General features: G+C 39.5%; 5 protein-coding genes and 1 non-coding gene across 6 annotated transcripts; 2 read left to right on the top strand and 4 right to left on the bottom strand.

Annotated features, from left to right (window-relative positions):
• Positions 1 to 37: 37 nt before the first annotated feature.
• On the bottom strand, positions 38 to 5,623 carry GluRIIA (Glutamate receptor IIA). The gene is made up of 13 exons (XM_018004801.2): positions 5,516 to 5,623; positions 5,203 to 5,353; positions 4,971 to 5,120; positions 4,843 to 4,905; positions 4,548 to 4,754; positions 3,486 to 3,703; positions 3,274 to 3,423; positions 2,772 to 3,214; positions 2,527 to 2,704; positions 2,216 to 2,439; positions 2,017 to 2,154; positions 1,525 to 1,955; positions 38 to 571 (listed from the first exon to the last, which is right to left on the bottom strand). The coding sequence occupies exons 2-13, from the start codon at positions 5,291 to 5,293 to the stop codon at positions 138 to 140; spliced, it is 2,727 nt and encodes a 908-aa protein (XP_017860290.1). The 5' UTR covers positions 5,294 to 5,353; positions 5,516 to 5,623; the 3' UTR covers positions 38 to 137.
• A 3,770-nt stretch (positions 5,624 to 9,393) lies between these two features.
• LOC108609854 (cilia- and flagella-associated protein 299) lies at positions 9,394 to 10,483 on the top strand. The gene is made up of 3 exons (XM_089465894.1): positions 9,394 to 9,558; positions 9,620 to 9,955; positions 10,010 to 10,483. Exons 2-3 carry the CDS (start codon positions 9,632 to 9,634, stop codon positions 10,403 to 10,405), a joined length of 720 nt encoding a protein of 239 aa, XP_089322020.1. The 5' UTR covers positions 9,394 to 9,558; positions 9,620 to 9,631; the 3' UTR covers positions 10,406 to 10,483.
• A 487-nt stretch (positions 10,484 to 10,970) lies between these two features.
• clumsy (glutamate ionotropic receptor kainate type subunit clumsy) lies at positions 10,971 to 18,207 on the top strand. Its single transcript, XM_018005074.2, has 12 exons — positions 10,971 to 11,148; positions 11,235 to 11,381; positions 11,457 to 11,519; positions 11,577 to 11,774; positions 12,438 to 12,649; positions 12,728 to 13,069; positions 13,469 to 13,900; positions 14,008 to 14,366; positions 14,434 to 14,734; positions 15,722 to 15,851; positions 15,911 to 16,179; positions 16,243 to 18,207. The coding sequence occupies exons 1-12, from the start codon at positions 11,073 to 11,075 to the stop codon at positions 16,744 to 16,746; spliced, it is 3,033 nt and encodes a 1,010-aa protein (XP_017860563.2). The 5' UTR covers positions 10,971 to 11,072; the 3' UTR covers positions 16,747 to 18,207.
• Positions 18,208 to 18,568: 361 nt separating this feature from the next.
• Atg18b (Autophagy-related 18b) lies at positions 18,569 to 27,195 on the bottom strand. Its single transcript, XM_089465892.1, has 4 exons — positions 26,881 to 27,195; positions 20,028 to 20,761; positions 19,359 to 19,967; positions 18,569 to 18,799 (listed from the first exon to the last, which is right to left on the bottom strand). Exons 1-4 carry the CDS (start codon positions 26,916 to 26,918, stop codon positions 18,699 to 18,701), a joined length of 1,482 nt encoding a protein of 493 aa, XP_089322018.1. The 5' UTR covers positions 26,919 to 27,195; the 3' UTR covers positions 18,569 to 18,698.
• Positions 21,025 to 21,164, bottom strand: LOC149269927 (U4 spliceosomal RNA). The gene has a single exon (XR_016269571.1). It is a non-coding gene; the product is annotated as a U4 spliceosomal RNA (small nuclear RNA).
• LOC108610277 (uncharacterized) lies at positions 21,860 to 26,874 on the bottom strand. The gene has a single exon (XM_089465891.1). It carries the CDS (start codon positions 24,135 to 24,137, stop codon positions 22,017 to 22,019), a length of 2,121 nt encoding a protein of 706 aa, XP_089322017.1. The 5' UTR covers positions 24,138 to 26,874; the 3' UTR covers positions 21,860 to 22,016.
• Positions 27,196 to 27,244: the final 49 nt, after the last annotated feature.

Raw genomic sequence — 27,244 nt, 5'->3', positions numbered from 1 at the left:
ATACGGCATGAAGGAACCAGACAATAATTACAAAATATTTTAGCTAAAATTTGTCTTGTTACCTATTAAAATTTTACTTTTATTCAACAGTTTTGCAAGTTGGTTTAATGATAACTAAATGGTCTAGACTTATTGAACTAACTGTTCGTTTTGCTGCGTGTTTTCTCCTTGGAACTGCGCCGGGATGCTGAGGATCGACGGGAGGATTTATCACCTCCGCTGCTGCTGCTGCTCGATATGCGCATCGGTTTCTTGCGCACCCAAAACTTAAGGGCAAACAACAGTTCCGCTTTCAGTGCCTGCCAGGGCGTCACACGCTCCTCCACGGCCACGTTCTGCACGTTCCACAGAAACTCAAAGATGCCCAGGATGACGCCAGTCAGAACTCCACCGGCCAGTACCAGGAAAACGCCGCCCAACTCAATGATGGACAACTCATCGCCGTCGACTTCGTGAAATGATTCGCATGTCACATTGTGATTCTTCCACCACTTGTTCTTCAGCTTGTACAGCTCGCCCTTCTCGCTCAGCTGCAGTATGGAAACGCTCAAGTTGGTGCGGTAGTCGGCGCCTGGAAAGATAAATATAAACTTTGAGAGGGAGTACTCAAAGATTGGGGAATTGTAGGAAACATAAATGGCTGTATATAATTTAGCATGCATTAGAATCTATAATTAATTTAATAGGTGTCGAAAATATTCGATTCTAAAATTAAATATTTTTCTATTTTATGCAAGATTGGAAGAGAATTTAAATTATAGGTCACAAAAAAAAATGTATGAATATTAAAAAATATTTATAATTTATTGTCTAAATTATGTGTATAAATTGTAAAAAAAAAAAAAAAAATAATAAAAATAATAAAATAAAAAATAATAATAGCTAACAATATTAATATAAATTATTTTTTCATTATGTTATTGTATTATATAAAATATATAATAATATATTTTACTACAAATAAATAAAAACTAATATGTAGTATACATATATCTTCATTTCTTTTTAATATATATTTTTAAATATATATTTTTTTTTAGTTTACCCTAGTTTATTATTATTTTTTTTTTTTATGTTTCCACATTTAATGACTTATTTATAATAATAAATAACAAAATTAAATACACTTTTTTCATTATAAACACCAAGAAATAAAACATATAAAATTAATAAAATTAAATAATCAAACTAAAATATAATTATTTTTATTATATTTTTTCTCATTTTAAATTGCTTACATTCATACGTTTTTATTCATTATATTTATTTTATTTTATTTAAATTAGTTTTTTTTTTTTCTTGGTATGAATAAATACCTTAAGCTGAAAGTAGTTTGATTTTTGCTTAGAAGCAACTGTTCTCCTATTTTTATTAACTTGATCTCAGCCTAAATTATTTAAAGCAAATCTAAAAACTAGGCAAACTATCAATACTATGCATGCATAATCTTATCAGCTAATCATATTTTAGTCTTAGTCTAAAAGAATACAGTTCATATAGATGAAAAGAACGCTCTCAGCTTACCCAGCGGCACGGCTAGACCGTAATGCTTTTCACCAATCGTTCCGCCGATTTGCCGCAAGTCGCAGTTCCGTTCAATGTTATATGTCAGGCTGGTGGTCTCCATGAGGAAGGCATAGTTGCCCTTCTCCTTGCGGACACGAGCGACGCCTTCCTTGTTGGTGCTGGTGAAGCCCGATGGATTGAAGCTCTTCATTTGGTTCCAGGCACGCTGATAGTCCGTATCATTCGATTCGGAGAAGAAGAGCGAAGTGCTGCCGCCGCGCATGCTGCCAAACTTCACCTCATCCTGCTCAATCAGATCCTGCAAACTGTTTATGCTGCTCTGCCACTTGTTGCTGGTCAAAAAGGCGGCCAAGTTCGCCGTATACGTGCTAAGCATCATCAGGGCAAAGAACCACCACATGCCAGTTAGGATGCGCATGTGTGGACCCCTGGAAGATGCACAGAAGTTTTTAGACCTGACTGAAATCCCTCACCAAGAGCAAATCGAACCTGGGCAGTATATCGCAACCCTGCTGCATAATGGAGCCAACCATTAGCCAGCAGCTGTTATTCACATTCCAGATATTCTCCAGCTCATCGGGATCAACTATAGCCGGATTTGGTGGCATCCATTCGCGATAGGAGAGCCTTGAATAATTTAGAATCAGATTCAGTTCAAGTGGCCAATGAAAATGCACCTGGCATTCACCTGGCAATCAGCACAAAGGCCAAGGTCATCACCAGCTGGGCAAAGATCATATAGATCCAGACCTGTGGCGCAAACGGCTCCAAGAAGGCGAACGGATTCTTCTGCTCCGGCGGACTCTTGTAATGCAATATACTAATGCCCAGCTGCATGAAGGGCACCGTAAAGTCCACGGCCGAACGACGCAGTTGGGTTATGGTTAGATCACAGACGCCAATCTGAGCGTGCTATGGTATAATAATGTATATATATAATAATAATAATATTATATCATAATATGAGATCTCTTAACTCAAATATTCCAGCCAACTCACATGATCTATTAACTTCCTTATTATGCCATCCCATTGCTTAGTCTCGGGATTATATTTGCCATTGCCATTCACAATCATAAACTCGTAGTCAAACTCCATGAGTTCGGATAGCTTTCTAATAAGATCCACCGCATAGCCCTCATACTTTTCCTGTCCCCTGAAATTCTCATGATCTTGCCTGCAAATACATAGATATATACAGTTAATTATAAAGATATATCATCACTTTAGCCACTTTTACCCACTTCATCATAAAATACGGCTCCTCATGATGCGTCACCACGGTAAAGACCTTCCGCTGTACCGAGAAATCCGGCGTAACTATCGCACTCTCCAGTTCCGGGTTTAGACGTCTCACTTTGATGCCATTGTCCGGCGTCCACACCATCAGCGGCTCATTCACTGTAGGTTTATAGATTTCCAGATTGAAATGGGTTCGCTGGCCGAACTCGTTGATTTTCATATTCTCCGTCTTGAAGTTCGGCTCAACATCGTCCTCCGATATGGTCTTCATCTCCTGCACTATATGAGCACCCATTATCCAGGTGCTGGCAAAGCCCAGACCACAATGGCTATTGGGCGGATAAAATTGTCCCAGCGAAGCGATCACATTGCGCGCCGAGTTGGCAAAGAGCACGACAGCATCGTAGATGAGTATGGGCAGCATCATTTGACTGCCAAGGATTTTCTAGAATAGATAACACTAGATAATCGTATCTAATATATCAGCTCTCAGCCCCTACTTACATCAACTGGAGTTAGGCGCGTCTTCTTGCGCGCATAGGGATTGGGATCGACAATTTTCAACCGCACCGAGGTTATATTCGCCTTGAAGTCCTCATTGTAAATGTCCTTCAAACCCGAACTATGCGTATCCAGGTGAGTGAGAAACCAGTGCTGAAATTTTTAAGTAATTTGAGTTTTTTTATGGATTTCTGTCGGTCAACTGCTCTACTCACCCTGAATGGACCTTGCAGCTTAAAATCAACGGAGATCTTTAGCAGTTCTCTCAAAGACTTCGGTTCACAGTCCAATATTATGTGATGCTCGTGAAATGTTTCGTCTGCTTCCTTCCATAGCACGCGATAATCCTCAGCATAATCTGCCAAATTTCGTAGTTTCAGATAGTCCGTATTCAGGGCGTGTATGTTCATAAGATCTTGTAAGCGAGCCAGACCTGGAATGAAAGTATATTTCTTACAATACATGGTTATAGATTACTATCACTACTATATATGTCTTCTATAAAGTATGTAAAATATCAGGTTCAGCATTAGAATATGAGTCGATTTCGCCCTTTTGGCTGCCGGTCCGTCTAGTCGTTCATCTATCTAGCTATCTGTCTGCCCATCCGTCTATCCATCTGTTTGTCTGTCCTTCAGCTCTCTGATCCGTTCTGTCGTATTTTTCTATCTGTGCGTCTATTCATCCTCCGTTGCGTTTCGTTCGTCCCTCTGTTCATTCATCCGTCCCTCAGACAGTTCGTCTATTCCGTTCTTCTATACATCCGTTCATCCTCCGATGTATTCATGCATCTGTGCGTTCTTCTGGCCTGTCGTTTGACCGTTCGTCCGTCTGGACCTCCCTCCGTTTATCCATCCCTTCGTCTGGCCATATGTCCTGTCTATTCGTTTGCTCAGCCGTCCGTGTATCCGTCTATCTGTCTATTCGTCCTTCCGTATGCTGATCCGTTCGTCTATCTGATCCAGTAGTCCGCCTCATCCATTCTTCCGCCTGTTTATTCACTCCTCTGTCCGTTCATACGTTTCTTTGTTCGACCGTCTGTTCGTCCCTCTATCTGTCCAACCGTTCTCCGATCCATCTCTCCGTTCTACGTCCATTCGACTTCTGTCTGTCTTCTGTCTTGTCTGTGCTTCTTTCCTGTCTCTACTTCTGTCCTGCCTGTCTATGGGTATCGTCGTACTCTGCAACTTCCACCCACGACCTTTAATCCCATTGATATCTGCTGCTTCTGCCGCATAAACATAAATCTCAATTGGGAATAGCATTACTCAACTTACCCTCTGGCGTTTCATAGATTAACGTAAATGTGCGCCACTCGTAGTTGGTTTTGATGATGTCGTAATAGGCACGCGACAGAGCGGACAAAGCAGGTGCGACATTCACCGTCATTTGATTATTCAAATGCTCCTGCCGCGTCGCCTCGAGCTTCCAATCGTATTCTATGTGTGGAATGCCGGTCGTGTTAGCGATTTGCGCTACAATATCTGGGCGAACAACGATTGCAAAACACACAGAATTCAACAACATCTGTTGATCAATGAAATTGAAACACACTAGGCCACTCGTACATACCACTAGCTGCCTTTGAACTTGGTCCGAAAATAGCCGCAACGCCATTGGAAATCAGTTCACATGCTAAACCGGAACATATATAGATATTTGTATACATACATATATGAAATATTGAGTGAAACACTTACTGATCTGCTGCAATAGGAAGCTATCGTTGGTGGGCATATAGCGTTTGATGGTGACAAACTGTAGATCCGAGAATTTCAGATTGTTGACCTCACGAAAGGCCTGATCGAAACTCAGTTCGATTTCCTTTTCATTTTCATAGAAAATAGCACCTGAAAATTATTTTCAAATAATATTCATTTTAATTTGTATTGTTGTTTTTATTTATAAATATTGATTTATGGGGAAACATACCAACTGGAATTTTCGTATTTTCCTCGACGCCCATGGCGAGGGCATATTTTAAAAATAACACCAAATAAATGTTGACTGGATACAAATGCATTTTGTTTCATTTCAAATACAACGAATTTCTAGTTAGACAACGCACTCCAATTGGATTTTGCTAAATGCAACAGCCATTTCATTTAGTTATATACATAGATTTATATATTTTTGTATATTTATGTATATTGTATATACACTCGAAAATTACGTAAAATTTTCAAAAGTTTTTATTTTTTGTTGATTTTCTATATATATATATATAAAGAAATATATGCTTTACTTTCGAATATTTTCAGCTGTTTGCTCCAAGCGACCGCAGCATCCAGTCTTGGAGCGCTAAGCACGCACACTGACCAACCGACCGGCCTAACTGTATCCGCTCTCCATCCGCCAATGCTCATCTCAAAATGCTGTGCTCTGCTCTACCCTGCTCTGCTCTATGTGCTCTCTGCTCTTGGGGAAATGCCATCTGCCATCTGCCTTGTGCCATGTGCCTTGTGGCATGGTCATATTTATGGCGCCTGACAATGACGTAGGCGGCATCCAGTCTGCCGTGTCTTTGCCATTCTCAAATTTATTTATTTTATTTTCTTCCCATACACACAATTATTCACTCTCTCAGTCACTCATTTAATTCAGTTTGTCAGCAGCTTTTCGTATTGTGTGCCAAATATTATGATGCTCGTGCCTTTGTTCGATCTTGGCAACAGTTTGATCTTTTAAGAGCAGCACTTGATCGCTCTTTCATCTTTACAAGCATGTTTTTGGTTGAACAACTTGATTGGGGCATCAGCGAAATTCCAATGCGAATGTCTTTGGCAATCAGGCAAATCACACATGTTTGTTATCTTAATTCTTTCATTGATCAATTGAGAATACCCCAATTGTTGCATATGTATATGGTTTTTGTATTTGTAGAAACCAAAGTCTTTCAATTAACACATTTAGAAAATTATGGATTTACATGCTAAAATATATTTCTATTACGGGTAAAAGACATCTAGATATTTCTTCGCCCGTGTGATATATTATTCATTTAAAAGGCAACATAAACATTCCATGCTGTTTAATATGTATATAAATGTGTCTCTTGTTGTATATATGTATAATTTTGTGTAAATGACATCTTGGCATTAAAAATTTCTATGATTGAATTTTTTAATATTTTTTTAAATTAATATTTTTTACATGTACATTGCTTTATTTATGTCAATTTACTTTTATATATTTGTTTTTATATTTCTAGTGAAAAATTCATGTAAAAAGTAAATCTTTATACACTTTTTATACACATTAATTTACATATATTTGTATATACTCATTTCTATGTTTTATATATTTATTTATTTTTATTAATGTTAATATTTATGTTTTATAATTTTTGTATATTTATATAATTTTTGTATTTTTAGTTTTATTTAAAATTTTTTTAATGGAACTTCTTTTATGTCCAATGTTAATTTGTATATATTTTGTATGTATGTATGTGTTATATATATATTTATTTAATTTTATATTACACTTCTATGATTTATATATTTTTAAATTTAATTTAATTTTATAAATTGCATTTTATTTATATCAATTATATTGGGTAGTCTAAAAAGTTTTTTCGTATTTTGCCAATAGATGTCGTTGGCGTCATATATCTCCAGTGCTACAAATCACATGATGTGCACATTATGGTGTTCGATTGGTAGCACTTTAAGCTTCGATTGCCAAAAAAAAAAAAATGTAATTCAAAGAATTTGAAAAAAGTTACAGCTGTTCAAAAATGAGTAAAAACAATGATGAAATTCGCTATATTTTGAAATTTTTGTATAAAAAAGGGAAGAATGCCACGCAAGCCACTAATGAAATTTATGATGTTTACGGTGACGATGCTCTATCAGTTCGTGTAGCACAACAATGGTTCGCTCGCTTCCGTTCTGAAAATTTCGATGTGAAAGATGCACCTCGCTCCAATCTTTGAAAAAGTCGATGAAATTATGGAAAGGATTGACCAGGACCGTCACATAAGCAGCCATGACATCGCAAATGAACTAAACAATCGTCATCAAACGGTTCTGAACCATTTAGAAAAAGCTGGCTACAAAAAGAAGCTCGATGTATGGATACCACATGAATTGTCTGTGAAAAATTTATTGGACAGAATTAACATTTGCGATTCTTTGCTGAAACGAAATGAAATCGAACCATTTCTGAAGAGAATGGTAACAGGGGACGAAAAATGGATCAAATACGACAATAATGTGCGAAAAAGATCATGGTGCAAGAGTGGTGAAGCTCAACAAGTGGTCGCAAAGTCAGGATTGACGGCTCGAAAGGTAATGCTGTGTGTTTGGTGGGATTGGAAAGGAATAATCCACTATGAGCTGCTTCAGCCTGGTCAAACGATTGATTCGACACTTTACTGTGAACAACTGGTGAGATTGAAGCAAGCAATCGAAAAAAAAACGGCCAGAACTGATCAAAAGAAAGGGCATCGTATTCCATCAGGACAACGCCTGACCGTACACATCTTTGATGACCTGGCAAAAACTGAGAGAGCTTGGCTGGGAAGTTTTGATGTATCCACCATATAGCCCTGACCTTGCACCTTCGGACTACCATTTATTTCGGTCAATGCAGAACTCCCTTAATGGAGTAAAGTTGGCTTCAAGAGAAGCCTGTGAAAATTACTTGGAGCAGTTTTTCAAAGAGAAACCACGAATGTTTTACACGAATGGAATTATGTCTCTAGTGGAAAAATGGCAAAAGGTGGCCGACCAAAATGGTGCATATTTGATTTAATAAAGTTTATTATAAATATTAAAAAATATGATTTGAAGTTTCACTACAAATACGAAAAGACTTTTTAGACTACCCAATATATAAATTTTTTATTATTGTTTCATTTTCTTTTCGATTTATTTATTTAGAGAAAATTCTTGTTATTAATTTAATATCGTTAGACTATCGATCATTTCATCAAAATTGATAAGCTCTTACAACAGTTCCATCTGATAAAAATCAGTCGCGTTAGCTTTGCTTTTTCAAACATTTACACATTTACACTATCAGAAGCACATAAAATGGTAATCAAACTCTCAATTTCGTTCAAATACAATGATAGCCCAACAACGTATTTGCTAGACATTTTGATTTTAATATAAACGCAATCGAGGATGATCACAATAAGGAAGAATAAAAGGCGTAAATGGAAGAAAAAGAAATACAAAGTAGAGAACACGAATGAATATAATTACTCAACATTTACCACACATTCAATTCATTTGGGGTAATGTCTTTTAGCCTCATGGTTTATTGGTAAGAAATTCGCATTGAATTGACCTTCTGAGCTTATAGTGAATTGACTAATTTCTATAGAATTTCTAACAAGAAATGGACAACTGCAGCAGCTCAGGATCTCAAAGCCAGGCCAAGCAATTGGAGATGGAATTCGAGGGAAACTCCGTTTGGAACAGGAAAGCAGACCTTCCTATATACATACATAGATATATAGATATATATATACAATAATTAATATATATTGATATAGATATAGATATATGTATGTATATATATAGGTACGTCTGCTGTCGCTTAGGCAAAGGCAAATACACATAATAAAGATGAAGAACTGAAGAACTGAATGATATGTCTTTAAATTAATTCAATCGTTTTGATACTGAGGGTAGATAATATAGTTGAGAACTTAAATTATATTAATTTTATGGAAATTGATTTAAGATTAACTATATAACTACACATTTTATAAATATAACACATATTCATCAGGTTGATGAGCTAAGCCGATTTAGCCCATGTTCATCAGGCCATCTGAAAGTTTCTTCATATGTAACTCTATGATGTATGTTACTGTTTTTAAAAATTAAACCCAAATATGTAAATCCATGTTCGTCTATATGTCAGTTCATTCGACCTTCTGTCCGTCCATCCGCTCGTCTATCTGTCCATCAAGTCAGGATATCTTCTAGTCCGCCAGTCCCGACTAAAGCAAATTTGTTAATATTTTCAAATTAATATTGATGTTTATTATAAACATATTTTCCATTTAAAAATCCCCACATACACAACTACTTAGTACTTTGCCTTCATTCTAAATTTCAAGTAGGCCTCAGATATTTAATTTACCATAAACTAACACAATGATCACATAAATAAACTTCACAAACTAACTAACACAAAAAGCTCTTGCTTATTTTTAAGCAACAAAAAAAAGCAAAAAACAAAAAAAAAAAAAAACAATAAAAAAACAAATATAATTTAAATAAATAAAAAAAAAAAAAAAAAACTTAAAAACTAAGAAAAACTATAAAGGTAAGCAACTTGAATTAATTTAAAAAACAGCAATAAAAAAACCGAAAGCTTTTGCATTTAGCAAGAACAGAAAATGGGTGAAAAGAGAATTGACTTTGGCGTTTTAGACTTTGATACGTATGAGGACTATCTAGAATCATATACGACCAAGCAGGACAAACAATATTTGCGAAGCCATGATATGATCGCAAGATATCTGAAACTGGGCTACCGCGCCACGAGCGCCCCATATGATGCGGCCGAGTTTAAAAGGCGTCAGTTTCTGGCCATGCATGCGATACGGCCTAAAACCTCGAATGATCAATGCTTCAGTAGGTTTTTGTCGCCAAATAACACGGATCCCGTGCTGTTGCAGTTCAAGGAACGTGAATTTCCCATATACTCCAAGATCTTAGCGGTAAGTGGAAAATAGTTCAAGAATTATGCGATAATTCAAACTTTCCGTCGACAGACAATCGTCTTCACAATGTACACGGATAAGAAGGGATCCGAAATTTCAGCCTATATCGATTTGGGCATGAGCTGGGCGAACACGACGCGTCAAGCGTACAATCATGCCAACTGGAAGGGCATCTACGAGGGTCGAGCCCATCTGCGGCCAATGCCGCATCATCTCAGCTATCGTAATGCCCAATACAATGTATTCTACTATACGGACAGCGAGAACTTTAAGGTGGTGCACGACGATCGCTACGGCCTAATGTTTATGCACAAGGGCGATCACAAGTATCTGCCAGTTGGAGGTCACGATAATCCCTTCAATCGCAACGTGCATCGCTCCACAGTGATCTCGCCCAAGTACGGCTCGGTCATATTCTACGATCATACGCTGCGCAAGAAGGTCTAGAATTATCTTGCAAATCCTGATTGACAAAATTAAGTGCAATGTATCAGAAATCGTATAGTATGAGTAAAGAGTAAAACAATTCGCTGGCTTTCACCCAAAAAAAAAAAAAAAAAAAAAAAGTCAGCATTTCTCCCTCATTTCTTTTTGTTTAGAATACGTTTAGCACAACAAACAACAGAGGGCGCTCTCTCTCTCTCTCTCTCTCTTTCTCTCTGTTTCTCTGTGCAGATTCTCATTTGGGCTTTCTATGCTTGCATATCTTTATACTCATTCACGAGGTTAAAAGAGTATTTTGGTTTTGTGAAATTTACAGCCAACTGTCCATTCGTTATTCCGTCCGTCCTTCAGTCTATCAGTCGATCGGATCTTGTAATGCAGCTGAAGTTGGAGTTAGGAGTGCAAAGTTTTTCCTTCCACGTTTACCAATATAGATTCAACTGTTTCTGATGAGTATTATGCAGTCGGGAGCATTCGAGCGCAGCATGCTTACATGTTTATTATTAGCATAGTTCACTTCACATATATATAAATATATGTATTTCGACATATATATGGGCGACATAGCTCATTGTATTGCGGGCCTTCGTACATTTTAGTTGCAAATTTTTACATCATCAGTAAAATGCAGTAGAATGCATAAATATCAATAAAAAATTGAGAAAATCAAATGCTTATCAAATATTACGCCCCCTTCTGCTGGTTGCTGCTGCATTGGGCCGCAGCCAGGGAGAAGTTTAATGTGGGTAAGTTCAAAAAATAAAATATTCGAAAAAAATAAAGGCCAAAAACTGGGTCACATTCATTGCGAGAATTTTTGTGCGCTGTTCAGGCATCATTTTCACATCGGACAAGGATGAGGCGGAAATTGCATTTCGCACGGCTGTGGAACGTGCAAATATTTTGGAACGAAATATAGAACTTGTCCCCGTTGTGCTCTATGCCAATACTGAGGACAGTTTTATAATGGAGAAAACGGGTAAGTCTCTATTGGATAAAGCAATATATATGTATAAATATATATTTTGTATATATATTTTTATTTCACTTGCAGTTTGTGAACTGATTTCGCAGGGCTGCATTGCTATTTTTGGACCCAGTACGGGCAGCAGCTCAGGTAAGTTTCTCATTCAGAATTTTATTCGAGTTCAATTCATTCATCTTGTGCATCTAGACATAGTTGCCTCCATATGCCATACGCTGGATATACCCCATTTTGTTTACGATTGGCTGCCGGATAATCGACAATACGAGCACACATCGATGACCCTCAATATGCATCCGGATAATCTGCTGCTGGCACGTGGATTTGCCGAAATCGTGCAAAGTTTCGGCTGGCGCAGCTTTACAATTGTCTATGAATCGGAGAGAGGTAGGTTTAAGTAGTGGAAATATCAAGTGTGAGAGATATAGTTAGAAATTGGAATGTTTACATTGAGATTAGAATGCTTACATTCGATTTTTAATACGCAAGATTATATATCATATTATAATCATGAAATAATCAGAGAATAATCAAGTGGAAAAGTCGTAGGCAAAGAAAGCGAAATGCAAATTGATTTCACTTGGTTATGTGGAATAAGAGTTAAAATAGTTTTGTATTTTTGGCTTGATTTAGTATATTCGATTTTTATACCCTGAACCCATTGAAAATGGGAAATCAGGATATAATGGTTTTGTTAAATGTAACAGGCAGAAGGAGGCGTGGCAGACCCCATACGATATAGCCCTGTACATCCGTCCGTCTGTCTGTCCGTATGCTTGAACGCGTCGATCTCAGAAGATATTAGAGCTACAGTGCTTTTTTTTGTGTAAGCCGTAAGGAAGCTATGTAATTATTATGGAAATATCAGTTGCTTGACGGGTTCAGGGGATCTCGTAGTCCAGCAGTCTCGACTAGAGCTTTCTTACTTGTTTTTATAGGGTTTACTTACGCTAATATAACTACATTATTGGGAGCCATTTAATCCTAATTGAGTAATTGAGAAAACGTTTCAATCCATTAATCCTATATTATTATATATCATTCCCGCAGAGCTTCAACAACTGCAGGATATACTGCAAATAGGTGATCCGAGCAGCAATCCGACAACAGTCAGACAACTGAGTCCAGACGACGATCATAGACCCTTCTTAAAGGAAATTAAGCTATCCACGGATAATTGTCTCATTCTACACTGTTCACCGGAGAATGTCTTAAAAGTTCTAGAACAAGCTCACGAGCTGAAAATGTTAGGTGAATATCAGGTGAGAAAGTGCAGAGGTAAAACAGAGTTCAGAGAAATATTATATCTTTACTAATTATATTGTTTCTACCAATATCAGAGTGTTTTCATACCCCTCTTGGATACACACACCCTGGAGCTGGGTGACATTATGAATGTGGAGGCGAATATAACAACAGTTCGCTTGATGGATCCCACGGACTATCACATTAGGAACATTGTGCACGACTGGGAGGAGCATGAGAAGCGCGAAGAGCGATACTATAAAGTGCTGCCCACGCAGGTGAAGACGCAAATGATACTGCTGAACGATGCTGTGTGGCTCTTCTCCAAGGGCCTCACAGAGCTCAAAATTTTGGACGAACTCTCGGCGCCCGAAATCGAATGTAAACGCAAGAAGCCCTGGCAACATGGTCGACGTATCATAGAGTTCATGAAGGCGGTAAGAAAATTATATATCGAAACTACATCTAGTCTATATATATATATATATATATATATATATATATATATATATATATGTATATATCTACAATATCATTATCATTGCGTTTCTCGATCTTGCCGTCTATCACAACTGTGCGTACAAACGAGTTCCCGGTGCAGCTTAATTCTCTTTACCAAACTCTTCCTTGCTTAGTTGTCTTTGACCAAGTGATTTCTCTCTTCCTGTCAAAACCTCTAATTCTAATCACTACAATACTAAATCAATCGATTGATACGAACTGCCAGTTTTTCTCAACACTATTGCATCAAGAAATCCCGTAGTAACTTCAACAACAGTTTAATATCGCACTGATACGACATACATATATATCTACTATATCATTTAATTCCGTAGCGCTCTGAGGAGATTGGCACGGGTCGCGTCGACTTTAATGAGTACGGACAGCGCAGTTTCTTTACGCTGCGCTTCATGGAGATCGATGCCGGTGGATTTTTGGATCTGGCCACCTGGGATCCGGTCAATGGCCTGGACAGGCTCAACGATGACGAGGAGAGCGAAAAGCGCGTTGGCCAAAAGTTGTCCAACAAAACATTTATCATCTCCTCGCGCATCGGAGCACCCTTCCTGACGCTGCGCGAGCCCGAAGAAGGCGAAATATTGCAGGGCAATGCGCGCTACGAGGGCTACTCCATAGATCTGATCGATAACATTGCGCGCATGCTGAACTTCAAGTACGAATTCCGCATGTCTCCAGATGGTAAATATGGCAGCTATAACAAAGTCACCCAGACATGGGATGGTATCGTGAAGCAGCTGCTCGATGGGGTAAGTAGGAACTAAGCTTCAGATACCGTGATCCTTATATAGATATATGTAGATACGCTGATATATGTATGTAAAGAAATATATACATGTATTCAATTCTTTTGTAGAACGCAGATCTGGGCATTTGTGATCTGACCATGACCTCGAGTAGGCGTCAGGCAGTGGACTTTACGCCGCCTTTCATGAATCTGGGCATTAGTATTTTGTTCTCGAAACCACCAATACCACCGACGGATCTGTTTTCGTTTCTATCGCCCTTCTCGCTGGACGTTTGGATCTATATGGGCTCTGCGTATCTGTTTATATCGCTATTGCTCTTTGCCTTGGCTCGCATGGCGCCCGATGACTGGGAGAATCCGCATCCTTGCAAGGAGCCGGAGGAGGTGGAGAACATTTGGTTTCTGAGCAACACAATGTGGCTATCCATTGGCTCGCTTATGGGTCAGGGTTGCGACATATTGCCGAAGTGAGTAGATTTCTAATGAATTAGTTAAAGCAATTGAAAATTAATTTATTTTTTTATATTTCGATAGAGCCGCCTCAACACGTCTGGTGACTGGCATGTGGTGGTTCTTTGCCCTGATGATGTTGAACTCCTACACAGCTAACTTGGCTGCTTTTCTGACCAACTCGCGACAGGCCAGCTCCATTAATAGTGCCGAAGATCTCGCGGCCCAGACAAAGATCAAATATGGCGCTCTACAAGGCGGTTCCACAATGGGCTTCTTCAGGGACTCCAACTTCAGCATATATCAGAAAATGTGGACTGCCATGGAGAGTGCACAGCCATCAGTATTTACTAAAACAAATGACGAAGGCGTGGAACGAGTGCAAGTAAGTTTCAGAGCATAACCATAAAATACTACGCACTGATCTGCAGCTCAAGTATTTTTATTATTTAACAGACTAGTTATGCATCATTTAACAAACAAAAACACACTATTCATATCCTCATCCATTCTAGTTTACTGTTCTCCACACATACAAGCACCCATTTGTATTTACACTCAGGACAGCCATCTTTCTTAACTAAAGGCGAACGTGCTTGGCGAGTGCAAGTGAGACAAGCTGCAAGTTAATATAGTCCGCATTGCTGTTTAATGTTGATCTTCAGCGCAAATAACATGCGCAAAACAGAGACAACTATAGTAACTGCTTTGTGTGTTCTCAAGTTCTCCATTTCATTAAGCATACAAAATTATGTACTTGTGTAGTTATGTACACACGTGTGGATGTAAGCAAGGCTTTGTTTGTATTTACGCAATATATGCAACCTTCAATATTTTTACACAGTTACATACATGTAAATACAGTGGTCAAATAAAGTTTAAGCCCAACAATTTTTATTATGTTATTACACGTTAAAAAAAAATAATAATAATAATAAAAAATCAATCAACCATGCATATAAATAATCATTGTTAATTAAATGGTATTCTCAATAATCAATGTTGACTTAAGAAGTAATTGCGCCCACTGTAAATACAGACAAAATACAAATAGAGAAGACGAGTGACAAGCGATTACCGCTTTTTCTTTGCAATGACTTTTAGACTCTCTGAGAGCGAGAGCGAAGTAGTGATGCCTATTCTTCAAGACTTGGCAAGCCAATTAGTATTATAGCTAGAAAAAGCTAACTAAAAATTGTAAGACTAAGAATCGCAAGGCGCGAAAAAGGCCAGATTTATGTAAATAAGTTATGCTCTCTCTATATTTCTTCTATATTAATTTAACCGCTTATCTTGCCATTTGAAATTACATAATATCAACTACAGCTGCTTAATATATATTTTCTCGTTATTTATATATATCTCATTCCAGAAAGGAAAAAATATGTACGCTTTCCTAATGGAGTCCACCACACTGGAGTACAATGTGGAGCGTAAATGTGATCTGATGCAAATTGGCGGCTGGTTGGATTATAAGAGTTACGGCATCGCAATGCCCTTTAGTAAGTGAATTTGTGGCGTAAGCCAAGTGCAGCGGGTTAAAATTTCTATGCTTGTCTAGATTCACCCTATCGCAAACAGATCAGCGGGGCCGTCTTGAAGCTGGGTGAACTGGGCGTGCTCGCTGAGCTGAAGCGCAAGTGGTGGAAGGAGATGCATGGCGGCGGCAGCTGCAAGGGCGATGACGAAGGAAACGCTGATACTCCGGAGCTGGGCCTGGAGAATGTCGGCGGCGTATTTCTGGTCTTAGGACTGGGACTGATGTCCGCCATGGTGTTGGGCTGCACAGAGTTCTTCTGGAACGTGAAATCGGTGGCCATCGAGGAAAAGGTAAATAGGAAACAAATCTATTGAAACCTCTTATTCTCCAACAATTTTTTGTTTGTTTCACAGATCTCACTGAAGGAGGCCCTCAAGGCGGAGGTGATGTTTGCTTTGCAAATTTGGATCACCACTAAACCGGTGCATACAAGTGTCGGGTCGAGTTCTTCGTCTTCCTCTTCGTCTTCCGGCTCTTCATCCAAGTCAAAAGCTTCTAAATCGCATTCGACACGCTCAAAGCACTCATCCAAATCCTTGGGCCTATCCAGCAAAGATCACGATGCGGATTCCTCTGTGCACAGCAAGCTCAAGAAGATTGGATCCATGTTCTCGCTTAAATCTCAGAAGGCAAATTCACCGCCGCTTGAAATTGGTTGGAAGTTGGATAAATCTACTCAAATGAGTGTTGCATCAACGCCACGTGATGAGGTGGAGGAGGAGCCGGTGGTGGAAGAGGAGCGTCCTGCTGAGCGACGTCATCATCATCATCATCACCACCATCATCATCATCGCCAACATCAGCAACAGGATCAGTCGATGGATCAGCGTGCTAGCAAATTGAGCAATGTAGTTTAAAGATTTTTTTTATCGGTTTCCGTTATTCAAAGAGTTCTTAAGCCATTTAGACTTATTTGTCGGAGTTTCTCAATAACACTAACAACAGTACACATACACATAGAACATAAATCCACTCAATTTCGTATTTGCTTTTTCGCTCATTCACACGAGAGATTTAAGCAAAGTGCAATTGAAGACAATGGCTGCTCTGCAGCTCACTCATACTTCTTAACATTGAATTCAGCTCAATCTCAATTGCTCTCTCAAATCAATGCATGCATGTGTGTAAATGTATGTGTGCATAAACAGCATAACTTAGAAATAACAATTGACTGCTTGATTCTTTTCGATCTGTTCAGCGAAATCACTCTCTCTCTTTCTTTCTCTCCCTCTGAGCAAGTGGTTTCAATTATTTACGTTGTGGTGTTCTGTGAGTGCGCTTGATGCTCCCACAATAAGACTCAAAAATGCAATGCAAACGGTTAACAGTTAATTGCGAGCTATGATAAATAGCAATGAGACTCACTCAAGAGCAAAGTGAGAGTGAGTGAGCAGCATTGCAATTAAGTGAGTTGCTTTTTGGTGCTTACATTTTCTTACAGTTTCTTTGTATGTGAGCATTGCTTGGAAGGTTAAGAGTTGATTAGATGAGGTTTTAGCTGCTGCATAAAAGCATATGTATGTATGTATGTATGTACATGCACACATGCATATGCGCTGTTTATTCGCTTATGCCTACAGAAATTTTAGGATGTTTGTTTGGCCTGTTGTATGGTTACTGTAATACCCGACTATATACAAGTTTTTGAATTCACTGCTTAAAACTCAAAAGCTTAAAAAAAAATAAATAAAATAAATAATAATATGCATTTACAAAGAATTTTGAAGTCGATGAAACAACATTTAATATGTATTTGATAAGAGAATATAAATGGCTTAAAAATCTCTTTGATTGGTGGTAGAGCTTCCCAAAAAAGTATTACAAATAACTATTTAATTTGTTACGCCCCTCTAGAAAAAAAAACACTATTATTTATTTCAGTTTTTGCAGCTTAATTTTGTATTTTTTTCTCTTGCTTTAGTTTTGAACATTTGTTTTAGAATTTGTTGCTGTAATACAATTTGTTTTAAGTTAATTGATTGCGAATCTCAGATTGTTTATCTTGTAGTGTTGTATATCTAAATTTCATTGATATTTTGAATATTTCGTTTACCTTAAAGCTAACATTTTTATTTAATACTTAGTCGATATTTTAAAATTTTTAAATATTTGCAATATTTTATATTTTTACTGTTACACATATATAATATTTACTTGCAAAGCTAATTGAATACGTTTGTTGTTGCTCATTGTTTAAGGTACATTAGTTGATTATCTTTCTCTCCGACAGTTCGCCTTTTTATATTCTTTTTTTTTTTTTTGAGCTTTTTTTTGAACTGCTTAAATATTTATAAACAAAAAAATCACTTACTAATAAATATATATGTATTATACAAAGTTTGATTTTTAATTGAATAAAGAGAGCGCTGACAGAGAGAGCGTGAGAGATAGAGATGAAAAGGAAAAGAGAGCGAACGGAATGAGATATTTATCTGAGATATATCTGAGAGAAATTTTAGAAACAGCTATAGCTGTATAACATATATACAAAAGCAAATATTACTTGATATAAATTCAAAATAAATTCTATAACTAAAATACTTTTTTTACATTTTTCTCTTTCGAGTATATATTTTTTTTGTATTCTTTTCTTTTGTACTTAAAATAATTAAATCGCTCTAAATAATTTGCTAGATTTTAGTTTTTTGATTTTTTTGGTGCATTTTTTTTAGATATATATTGTTTTCAATATTTCTTTTTTTTTTTTTTTTTTTGTTTTTGAGGGGTTGGAAATGCAGATAGTTCTTCTTCTTCAACCACACTGTGCTTTATCCAGAAAGACAATATCCCGTACGCTGCCGCGCCGTGGTCAATCCTTGGCTGTTAGGGCCACAGGTGGAAATTGGCGCTCGTCGTACAGCTTTGTGGGCGTGTCAATGGCATCGCAGAGCTTGCGAAACTTGGCGGAATCTAAAATAAATTAATTTTAAATTAGTATTTTTATTTATTTTTGACGAATATTTTAATTTTTTTTTTTAATTATTTTAATATTATATTAGTAATTTTAATTATTTTTTATTTAATTTGTTTATGAATTATTTTATTATTAAATTAGTAATTTTAGTTATTTTTTATTATTATTTTACTTTTTAGTTAAATTATTTTTGTTTTATTTTTATTTATTTATTTTGTTATATTTCCTCATAATAATTATTATCCGTAATATTATTATAATATTTATTATTGCTTTATTATTAATTTAATTTTAAGTTTAAAGTTTATTATTCATTAATTTTTGCTCCTTATTAATTTATATTATTTTTATTTTTTATTTTGACTTTGATTTTATTATATTTATTTATTTGCTTTTGTTATTATTAATAATTGCATTATATATTATAATTTGTTTATTTTTAATTCGATTTTAATTTGTATTATCTAATAATTTTTGATTATTACTTGAAATTTTATTATAATGTTCTTTTTTTTTTAATTATTGCCCTATTATTTTTATCAAATCGCCACTCACCTGACATGGCATCCGCCTGCTCGCCGCGCAGTATGCCCGCATAGCTGTTGTCCGCCACGGGATCTGGATTCTCGATCAGCACGCTGGCCGCACAGCTCTTGAGCATGGTCAGGGATTGCTGTGGGAGCGCCTTGGGGGTTTGGGCCTTCAGCACGCTCTCGCTCAGCTGCAGCTCGATGACATCCTCGAGAGCGCCCCTTAAGTCGTGCACGGCCAGCAGCTTGCAGACGCCTCCGCGCTCCGCATTGAAGTCGTGCATGTAGAGGAATCCATCCTCGCAGGCGATCAGGAGGCGCAGCTCCTTCTGTACGCGGGTCAGGGCGCAAATGTTCCTAAGGCCGGGCTGGGGCAACACCACGGTGGCGAAGGCGCGATCCTGGGCCAGCACATCGCTGACCTGGGAGGGCAGCAGCAGCGAGGACATCGCCTTGGTGAACATGCCGCCCCAGCTGGCCGCTGTGCTGCCGCCAGGCGTTGCTTCTGCTGCCTCCTCAGTAGTGCTGCCGGCAGTGCTCGCTGCTGGCGCTGCAGAAGAGGAACTCGTCTTGGTCGTCGTCGTGGCTGTTGCTTGCTCTTTGGCATTGCTATCTGATTTGGCGGCAACTTCAGCTGGAGCAGATAAGATTGGTTAGAGAAGAGGAGCTTTCTTTCGTAATCCCATTGACTCACCTATTGCTTTCAGCTCCGCTACTTCCACAGCCCGGCTGTCGATCTTGAAGACATGCACCGTCTCCGTGTTGGACGAGGCGCACAGATAATCGCCGGCCGCCGCAAAGACCAGCGAGGCGATCCTCACGCAGCGCTTCACGCCGCGCCTGAACTCCTGCACCCGCTGGCCGTTCTTCACGCAGAAGACGCGTATCACAGTGCCGCGCTCCGAGGCGGTGGCCAGCAGTGCGCCGCTGGGCGAGAACGTGAGCGCTGAGAGGGGCGTGTCATGGGCCTTGATCGTCATGCCAGTGCGCAGCTTATTGGCATTGAAGATGCGCAGCTCGCCGCTGGCCTGGCAGATCGGGAACGCCAGGTGGGAGTTCAGTGAGAGCGCACAGAGACCCAGCTCATTGGGTGCGATATTCTCAATGGAATGCAGGATCTTCATGTCGCGTATGTCATGTATGTGTATGCTCTCCGCCAGGCAGACAATCAAACGTTGCCGATTCATGCGCACGCACAATATCTCCGAGGGATAGAAGCAATTGCAGATGTCCTGTTTCTTCTTAAAGTGCAGCATCTTCAGGCAGTTGGGCTTCTGTGAGGTGACCAGCACCACCAGCGAACTGTTGAAGAGCCGCTCCACAATGCGTATTTGCTCTGTATTGTCCTTGGCGAAGATCTCCTCAACCTTGTCCTGGCCGGCAATCGAATACAGACGCAGTCCCGCGCTGCTCAGCACAGAAAGTGAGCTGTGGGACGTTAAAGAATAGATAACCGGGCAAATTTAGTATGTTTCATAAGAATGTAGTATTTAAAACTGCTTTCAATGAAACTAATTTATCACCATATTTAATAATTTATTTAGCCCTAATTTAAAGTAATCAGCATATTTCAAATTAATTTCATATATGCTCTTTTTTATTCAACTTATAAAACATCGATTGCATCCCACCTCCCCCTCCCAATTCAATTCACATCCACTTCACTCTCTTCTCCATTTATTAAATAATGAGCCCTCTCGGGCTTCCAAAAATTGCCGTAGTGGACGGTATTTCACGTCCCCATGGCGGGGTATTGGTTAAAGTTTTCAACTAGCAATAATCGCACCTCAGTAGAACTTCATTGGTTACGATATCGCCTCTGCGCAAAGATAACCTAACTCACGTAAGCAACGGCTACTCCATCCGCGTGCAGTCATAACCAGTTGAGAATTCTAAGTAACCTAACCATAAAAATACTCAAAATTTCGATAGCATGCTTTTCGGCTGCACTTTTGTTGTGTGTGTGAGCACTCGGCAAATGCATCCCTTTTTGTCCTCTATTAGCATTTGGGTTTTTCATTGGGAAGGGAAGAGCCGCAAATGCATTGGGAAAGAGGGTTAATGGTCAGCGGCAGCTGCATAAGGAATAGTTTATATGAGTATATTTAAGGGTTGTTATTGAACATTTTTAATACAGAAACATTTTTAAAAATAATTTTACTTTAATTGGCATGGAATAAATAAATTAAATACAACTTTTTTGATTTGGCTGCGCTGGCATTCGAACCCGCAACCTTGACACACTTTTGATATGCAATCAGCAAGACATGACACGCAGTAAAAAATAAATAAACATTTTTATGTATGTATAAAGAGCAGAGTATGTATGCGTATTTACAAGGCAATAGCTCTGACTATACATCAGCAAATAATTATTCAACTTTGTTTATGCATAAATAATAATAGAAAACAAATAACAACTAAATGTCGCAACAAATAAGAGCAGTTTAGAGCTGAGCAGCGTGCGAAAGAGCGTGACAGCTATACGTGCGCAAAAATACCAAATTCAAACAAATACCAGCGAAGTGTTTTTTAGTTCATTTTTAATTCATTCTAAGCATTCTAGTTCATTTTAATAGTATTTTCAATTGTTGCTAAACTTTAATTGAGATCCCGCTAACAATTGCTTTGGCGCGCTTTTCAACTTTTGTACTTTGTACTTATTGCTAATAGAGACAACTAACTAAATTAAATCACTTGGCGACAATTGAGATTCGCCCTCGGCCAAATAAATGTGCAGCGCCTTGTAAAGCAATGCAATGCCCAGCTGCTTCTTCTGCTTTATCGTCCAAATCTGCGCCGGCCCATAGTAATCCCCGCGCTTCAAATTGGTCAAATGCGTCAGACCCAGAGCATCGATGATGGCTGCCTCCCTCGTGTACGCATCCGTGGGCATTATGTTGTGAAAGACATGCAGACAGACAACGCCGCTGCCATGCTGCCAAATGTCCAGGATGCGCTGCAGTTTCTTGCTCCCAGCCTTGGCATTTCCCGCCGGCGGCGACTTGAACAGCTCCGGCATCAGCAGGCCACGTCCAGTTGGACGCTTTTTCCCATTCTCCGACGGTTGCTGGTGCTGCTGCAGGTGGAGGCGCGTATGCTGACGCATTGCATCGTAGAGATGGGCATAGGGCCGGGAGCACTTGCCCTTGCCCACATAGAAAATGGCATCCAGGAAGCGAGACCAAATGCTTAGAGGATCCACAAAGGCTCGCTCTCCCGGCAAATTCCTCGAGATCCTCGGATCTATCAGCATATAGATGAAGCTCTGCTTCAGATGCCCCTCCCGCAGCTGTTTCCCACTGCCCCCAGCTCCAGCTGTGGCAAAGTGCTGCGCCGAGGCGCTCTCGTGCACCATGAACCGCTCAATCTGCTCGTAATCCTCCTGCGACCTCAACGTATGATGCAGCTCCACGGAGTACTTGATCTGCGCCGCCTTCGCATGCCTCTGCGCCGCCAGCAGGGCCGCCGTGTTCCTCTTGTACTTGATCAACTGTTTGATATACAGCCGCTTGGTGGTGCGCGTAATGGGTCCCACTGGAGCGCCCAGCTGCGTCAGTTCTGCACGCAGTGCGTCCGTCTCGTAGTCCAGCGGCACTGTGAAATTTGTGCTGGCGCTGCTATCCAGCTGCACGGATGCTGGCGGGACTTGCAAGTGGTTCGGCATGCGCTTCGTCAGCTGCTTCTTGGGCTCGCCATTCTGGAGCAGCTTCGTCTCGTAGAAGACCAGGCCATTCTCGTCATCCGTGTGCACATAGGCTTCGGTCATTTGCAGATAATAGGATTTGTCTTGCGGCTGCTTTTGTCTCTGCTTCTGCTGATCCCCCGACTCTTGCTTCAACTGCTCTCGCTGCTCCTCCTCCTCCTCTGGGGCTGTATAGAAACTCTGCTCCAGCACACAAGCCTGAGCCACTTGCTCCACCAGCTGGCCAAAGGCAGCTCGCCCTGCTGGAACGCTGGACGCCTCTGCCGGCTCCTGTGCCGTCTGCCTGAAGCTCTGCTGCACATGCTCCTCGTAACTAAAGTCCTCTTGCGCCATAGCCTGCTCCACCAGCATCTCCACCTGTTGCTCCTGCAGCAACGATTTGCGGGCACGCGAACGCTCCACCTTATCCCGCCAGCTTTCGATCAGCGTGCGACGTCCGCACGTCGCCACATCCTGATTGTGCGTCAGCTCGGCCAGATGATCTCGCGTGAGGGCGAATAGATTGACTGACTGCTCGTGCTCCGGCTGCGGCTCCGGCTCCGCGTCATCTGGAAACCGTGGTTGCGGCTTGCCACGCCGATGAGTTATGTTGATGTAGTAGGGCGAGGTGACATCGTGATTGTACTTCAGTGTCGCCTTGGGCGTCAAGGACTTCTGCTGCAGCTTCAGCTGCTGCTTCTCCCGGTAGATATGGTCGCGCATCAGTTGCAACACCTCGAAGTGGCACTCCTCGATGGCATAGTGCACGGCCAGCTTGTGCTCATCGTCCGCAATGTCCGGCCGTGCCCCGTGCTTCAGCAGCAGACGCACCAGCTCCGTTCGTCCGTAGATTGCCGCAATGTGCAGGGCCGTCATGTTCCCATCGCAGCGCACATTCACATCTATCTGATCGCTGGCGAGGAAGCGTTCAAGTATACGCAACGCCAGCGCCTCGTTCGGCATGCCGCACACATAGTGCAGCGGGGCCAAGCCTCTTTCGCAGGGCACGATGCCCGCATTGATGACGTTTCGATCCAGCATTGAGAATATATCCGCTTCGTTCTCATCCTCCAGGGCGTCGAGCAGTGTGAGAGCTAGAAAATTAGCGCGCTGCTCCATGGCGTGCGAATTGATTTTCCACACATACACGCTCTCTCTCTCTCTTTCTTTCTTTCTTTCTCAGGTATGTAATTACCCAATTATTTTCCAATTCTCGCCTTTTTTCAATGTCAAATGCAATTCGTGTTTGTTGTTGTTTATGTTTGGCTTGCGCTTGCTGCGCTTTGGTATTTTAGTTGGTATTTATTCAGTGCGACGAGCTGCCACACTGTTGGACAGTGCTGTTAAACGTGAGCGTTACGCGGGAAATTTAAATTCTACACTATCTGCTATAGCAAATCATACCAAAAGCTTTTAATTGGCTATAGGAACATTTTGCTTAATTATTGTATTATTGTGTATTATTTATTGATCAATATCTATCAATATTTATATAAGGCACATTATAATAAAAATGTTGCATGAGCGTCTTTTTTATTAAATCGTGTTTATTCAGTGTGAAGCAACAGTGCTGTTAAACAATCAGAAGACGCGGTAACTTTGAATTTTGCTTTGGGGAAAAAACATACTGAAAGCTTTTAAGTTTAATTGTTGTTGCTCACGAGTTTCGCACTGGAATTAATGCAAAGCCGTTTTGACCATGAACATGTTAGCATTTATTATTATCATTTACTCGTAATTTATGTCAGGCACGTTTCTCCGCCAAACCCCAAAACGATAAGCCAGAGCCAAAAATCTGGCGATGAGCGCAACACGTGTGTTGCTCAGTCGTGTTTATTTTTGTTCTCAGTATTAAAACTAGTTTTGCGCCAAAGGCGTTCACGCAAAAAAAAAAAAAAAAAAAATGGTGCTCGAGGCCATGCTGAATTGTATGAGAGAGGCATTCAGATCCCCCTTGCAAAATTATAACACGACGACCTTGTCTGCGGTTTGCTGTTTTTATTTTACTTTGCGATATTCCCCTTTGCGGTGTTTACTAACAACAGCTAAACTAAAGCAGAGCATTCCACACATTTGCTCAATAATATTTTTGTATGTTTTCAATGACGCATCGGAAGCAAAAATGAAAACATCAACACGAAGCAAAGTGGACTCATAAATTAAAACGTTCGGGCAAAAGTGCTGATAAGGGTTCATTAGCATCAACAGAGAAAGGGATTAAAAATAAGAGCTGAAATTTGTAACAACAATTTTTAACACGCTTACAATACAATTTTAGTGAAATAAACAAAACAAAATAATTAATTCTAATTTTGTAACAATCTGTCTTGAAAAACTATATTCCCTTGCACTCACATAACGTATATGTAGGGTATGAGAGACGCGAAACGCACGGGCAAACAGCTGGTGTAAACAAAAACAGAGACATTATGAAATAACTGCACTATTCGTGCTCAATGAACAATGGTCGTGATAGCAACACGTGTTCATAGTTGCCCAATCATTGCCATTATCATTATCACTATAATTGACTCGACTCGGCTCGACTCTGCCACTGCACCTTTGCCCTTGAACTTGACGCTTGATCGAATGTACAGCCAAACGCCTAATTGAGTTCGATTTTGCTGTACATTCACCTGCAAAAGGCTTTTAAAAGCAAATTGATTTGTTCTGATTAGAAAGCGTTTTGCATGCTGTCTCTTTTTAGCAACCTGCTTTCTGAGTTCTTTGTTCTCGCTTTATGGCGCGAGACTATCAGGCTTGTTATTGTTGCTGCTCATATAATTCAGTTTGCCCATGCATGTATGTGTGAGTGTGTGTGTGTATGAATAATATAAGAATGTACATATAATCGTATGAGTGACACACTCACATACATAGCTTTAAGTGTTTTCTTTTTTGGATTTTCGCCATAAGCAGAAATATTGATTGTTTTTGTTTGTGCGTCACTTGCACTGGCGAGAGCAAAGTGCAAGAAATAGTGGAAGAAAGGGAGACCAGTCCATTAGATGCTCGACAAGTAACGGTGGTTCGGGCAGCGAGCTAACCGCAATATGACATCAGCTGAGCAAAAATAAACAATGCTTCCAAACAAAAACAAATTAGCAAAAAATTTAAAATAAAAGAAGCTATACAAGTTTATTCAGCTTGCAAGTCAGTCACAAGCACTGTAGAAAATACATACAAAGCAAACAGCATCAGCTGTTGCGCATTTACAGTATGCGTGTGTGCTTGTTTGTTTGTGTATGCATGTGTGTGCTGGCTACTGCTTATTACACTGTTTAGCAAACAACAATTGTGAGCGCTAACATTTCTGTTAATGTTAAGATGATGTCAGATTCACTCTAGCTAATTTTATGCCTAAATTTATGCACAATCGCGGTTTTTATATTGAGTCAACTTGTTTTATTGATGCAGTCAGGTGATTTCTTTAATTTGCTGGCTAGTGTACTTGTTTGTCATTACCCATATTTCATAATAAATGTATGCATGTCATTCTTATTAGAACTGGTTGTTTGCATGTTCTAATAAGCAAAACGACGCCAATACACGCTCACACACACTTACAAAAATAAACAGATACACACACACACATACGCACCCGTACTTATAGGCGCTGTTACAGTTCAGCTATTAGCACCCATTGTTCCCCTCACCCGCTGTGCTTCACCTCCTCCCCTTTGCCCACCAGCTGTTTCGCTTGTTTACTTGTCTCATTTGTCGTTTGTTGTATCGCAGTTTTTTTTTTGCGATTACAATTTTTTTTTTTGCTCAATGACCTTTATTTCGAAAGAAGGCTGTGAGTAGGTGTGCAAAAGTTGGTCTGGGGTAGATATTGGGTAGCTAATTTGTTACAACTTACGTAAAATCCTGGTTGAAATTCATTTGATATGCTGCCATTTTAGAAATCTGTTACAGCTGTTTTTTTTTTTTCAATGCGAAAAATTTCTTGTTCCACACTCACTTTCACTGCTCTTTCGCGTTTGATTCGTATTGATTTAAATTTTTGTTTGTTTTCTTTACTCTTTTTCGCAATTTAAAACGCAATAAATTAACAAAGAGTAAACACTGTGAGTCGCTTGAGATAGAAATTCGATTTTCACCGTTGTTTTTATCCGTCTTTGTTGTTTTTCTACGCTCTTCTTATTTGCTTCTGTTACATTTTCAAACAAATGTTAATACCCCAATAGCTAAAATCATCTGAACATTGCCAATTGAGTAGTTTC

The sequence above is a fragment of the Drosophila arizonae genome, chromosome 3, assembly GCF_054131065.1.
Source record: "Drosophila arizonae isolate 15081-1271.41 chromosome 3, UAZ_ARI_1.0, whole genome shotgun sequence".
Taxonomy (NCBI): domain Eukaryota; kingdom Metazoa; phylum Arthropoda; class Insecta; order Diptera; family Drosophilidae; genus Drosophila; species Drosophila arizonae.
The sequence above is the reverse complement of the archived record's forward strand: the minus strand, read 5'-3'. Positions and strand labels throughout refer to the sequence as shown.

Coding starts and splice junctions, on each gene's coding strand:
- GluRIIA (XM_018004801.2), bottom strand. CDS start 5,293: ATGCATTTGTATCCAGTCAACATTTATTTGGTGTTATTTTTAAAATAT. Junction 5,121..5,202: donor AAATACGAAAATTCCAGTTG/GTATGTTTCCCC, acceptor AATAATTTTCAG/GTGCTATTTTCTATGAAAAT. Junction 4,755..4,842: donor AAGTTCAAAGGCAGCTAGTG/GTATGTACGAGT, acceptor TTGTTCGCCCAG/ATATTGTAGCGCAAATCGCT.
- LOC108609854 (XM_089465894.1), top strand. CDS start 9,632: ATGGGTGAAAAGAGAATTGACTTTGGCGTTTTAGACTTTGATACGTAT. Junction 9,956..10,009: donor TATACTCCAAGATCTTAGCG/GTAAGTGGAAAA, acceptor TTCCGTCGACAG/ACAATCGTCTTCACAATGTA.
- clumsy (XM_018005074.2), top strand. CDS start 11,073: ATGCTTATCAAATATTACGCCCCCTTCTGCTGGTTGCTGCTGCATTGG. Junction 15,852..15,910: donor CGGCATCGCAATGCCCTTTA/GTAAGTGAATTT, acceptor ATGCTTGTCTAG/ATTCACCCTATCGCAAACAG. Junction 16,180..16,242: donor CGGTGGCCATCGAGGAAAAG/GTAAATAGGAAA, acceptor TTTGTTTCACAG/ATCTCACTGAAGGAGGCCCT.
- LOC108610277 (XM_089465891.1), bottom strand. CDS start 24,137: ATGGAGCAGCGCGCTAATTTTCTAGCTCTCACACTGCTCGACGCCCTG.
- Atg18b (XM_089465892.1), bottom strand. CDS start 26,918: ATGGCAGCATATCAAATGAATTTCAACCAGGATTTTAC. Junction 20,762..26,880: donor AATTTCAACCAGGATTTTAC/GTAAGTTGTAAC, acceptor AACGTCCCACAG/CTCACTTTCTGTGCTGAGCA. Junction 19,968..20,027: donor AGCGGAGCTGAAAGCAATAG/GTGAGTCAATGG, acceptor TATCTGCTCCAG/CTGAAGTTGCCGCCAAATCA.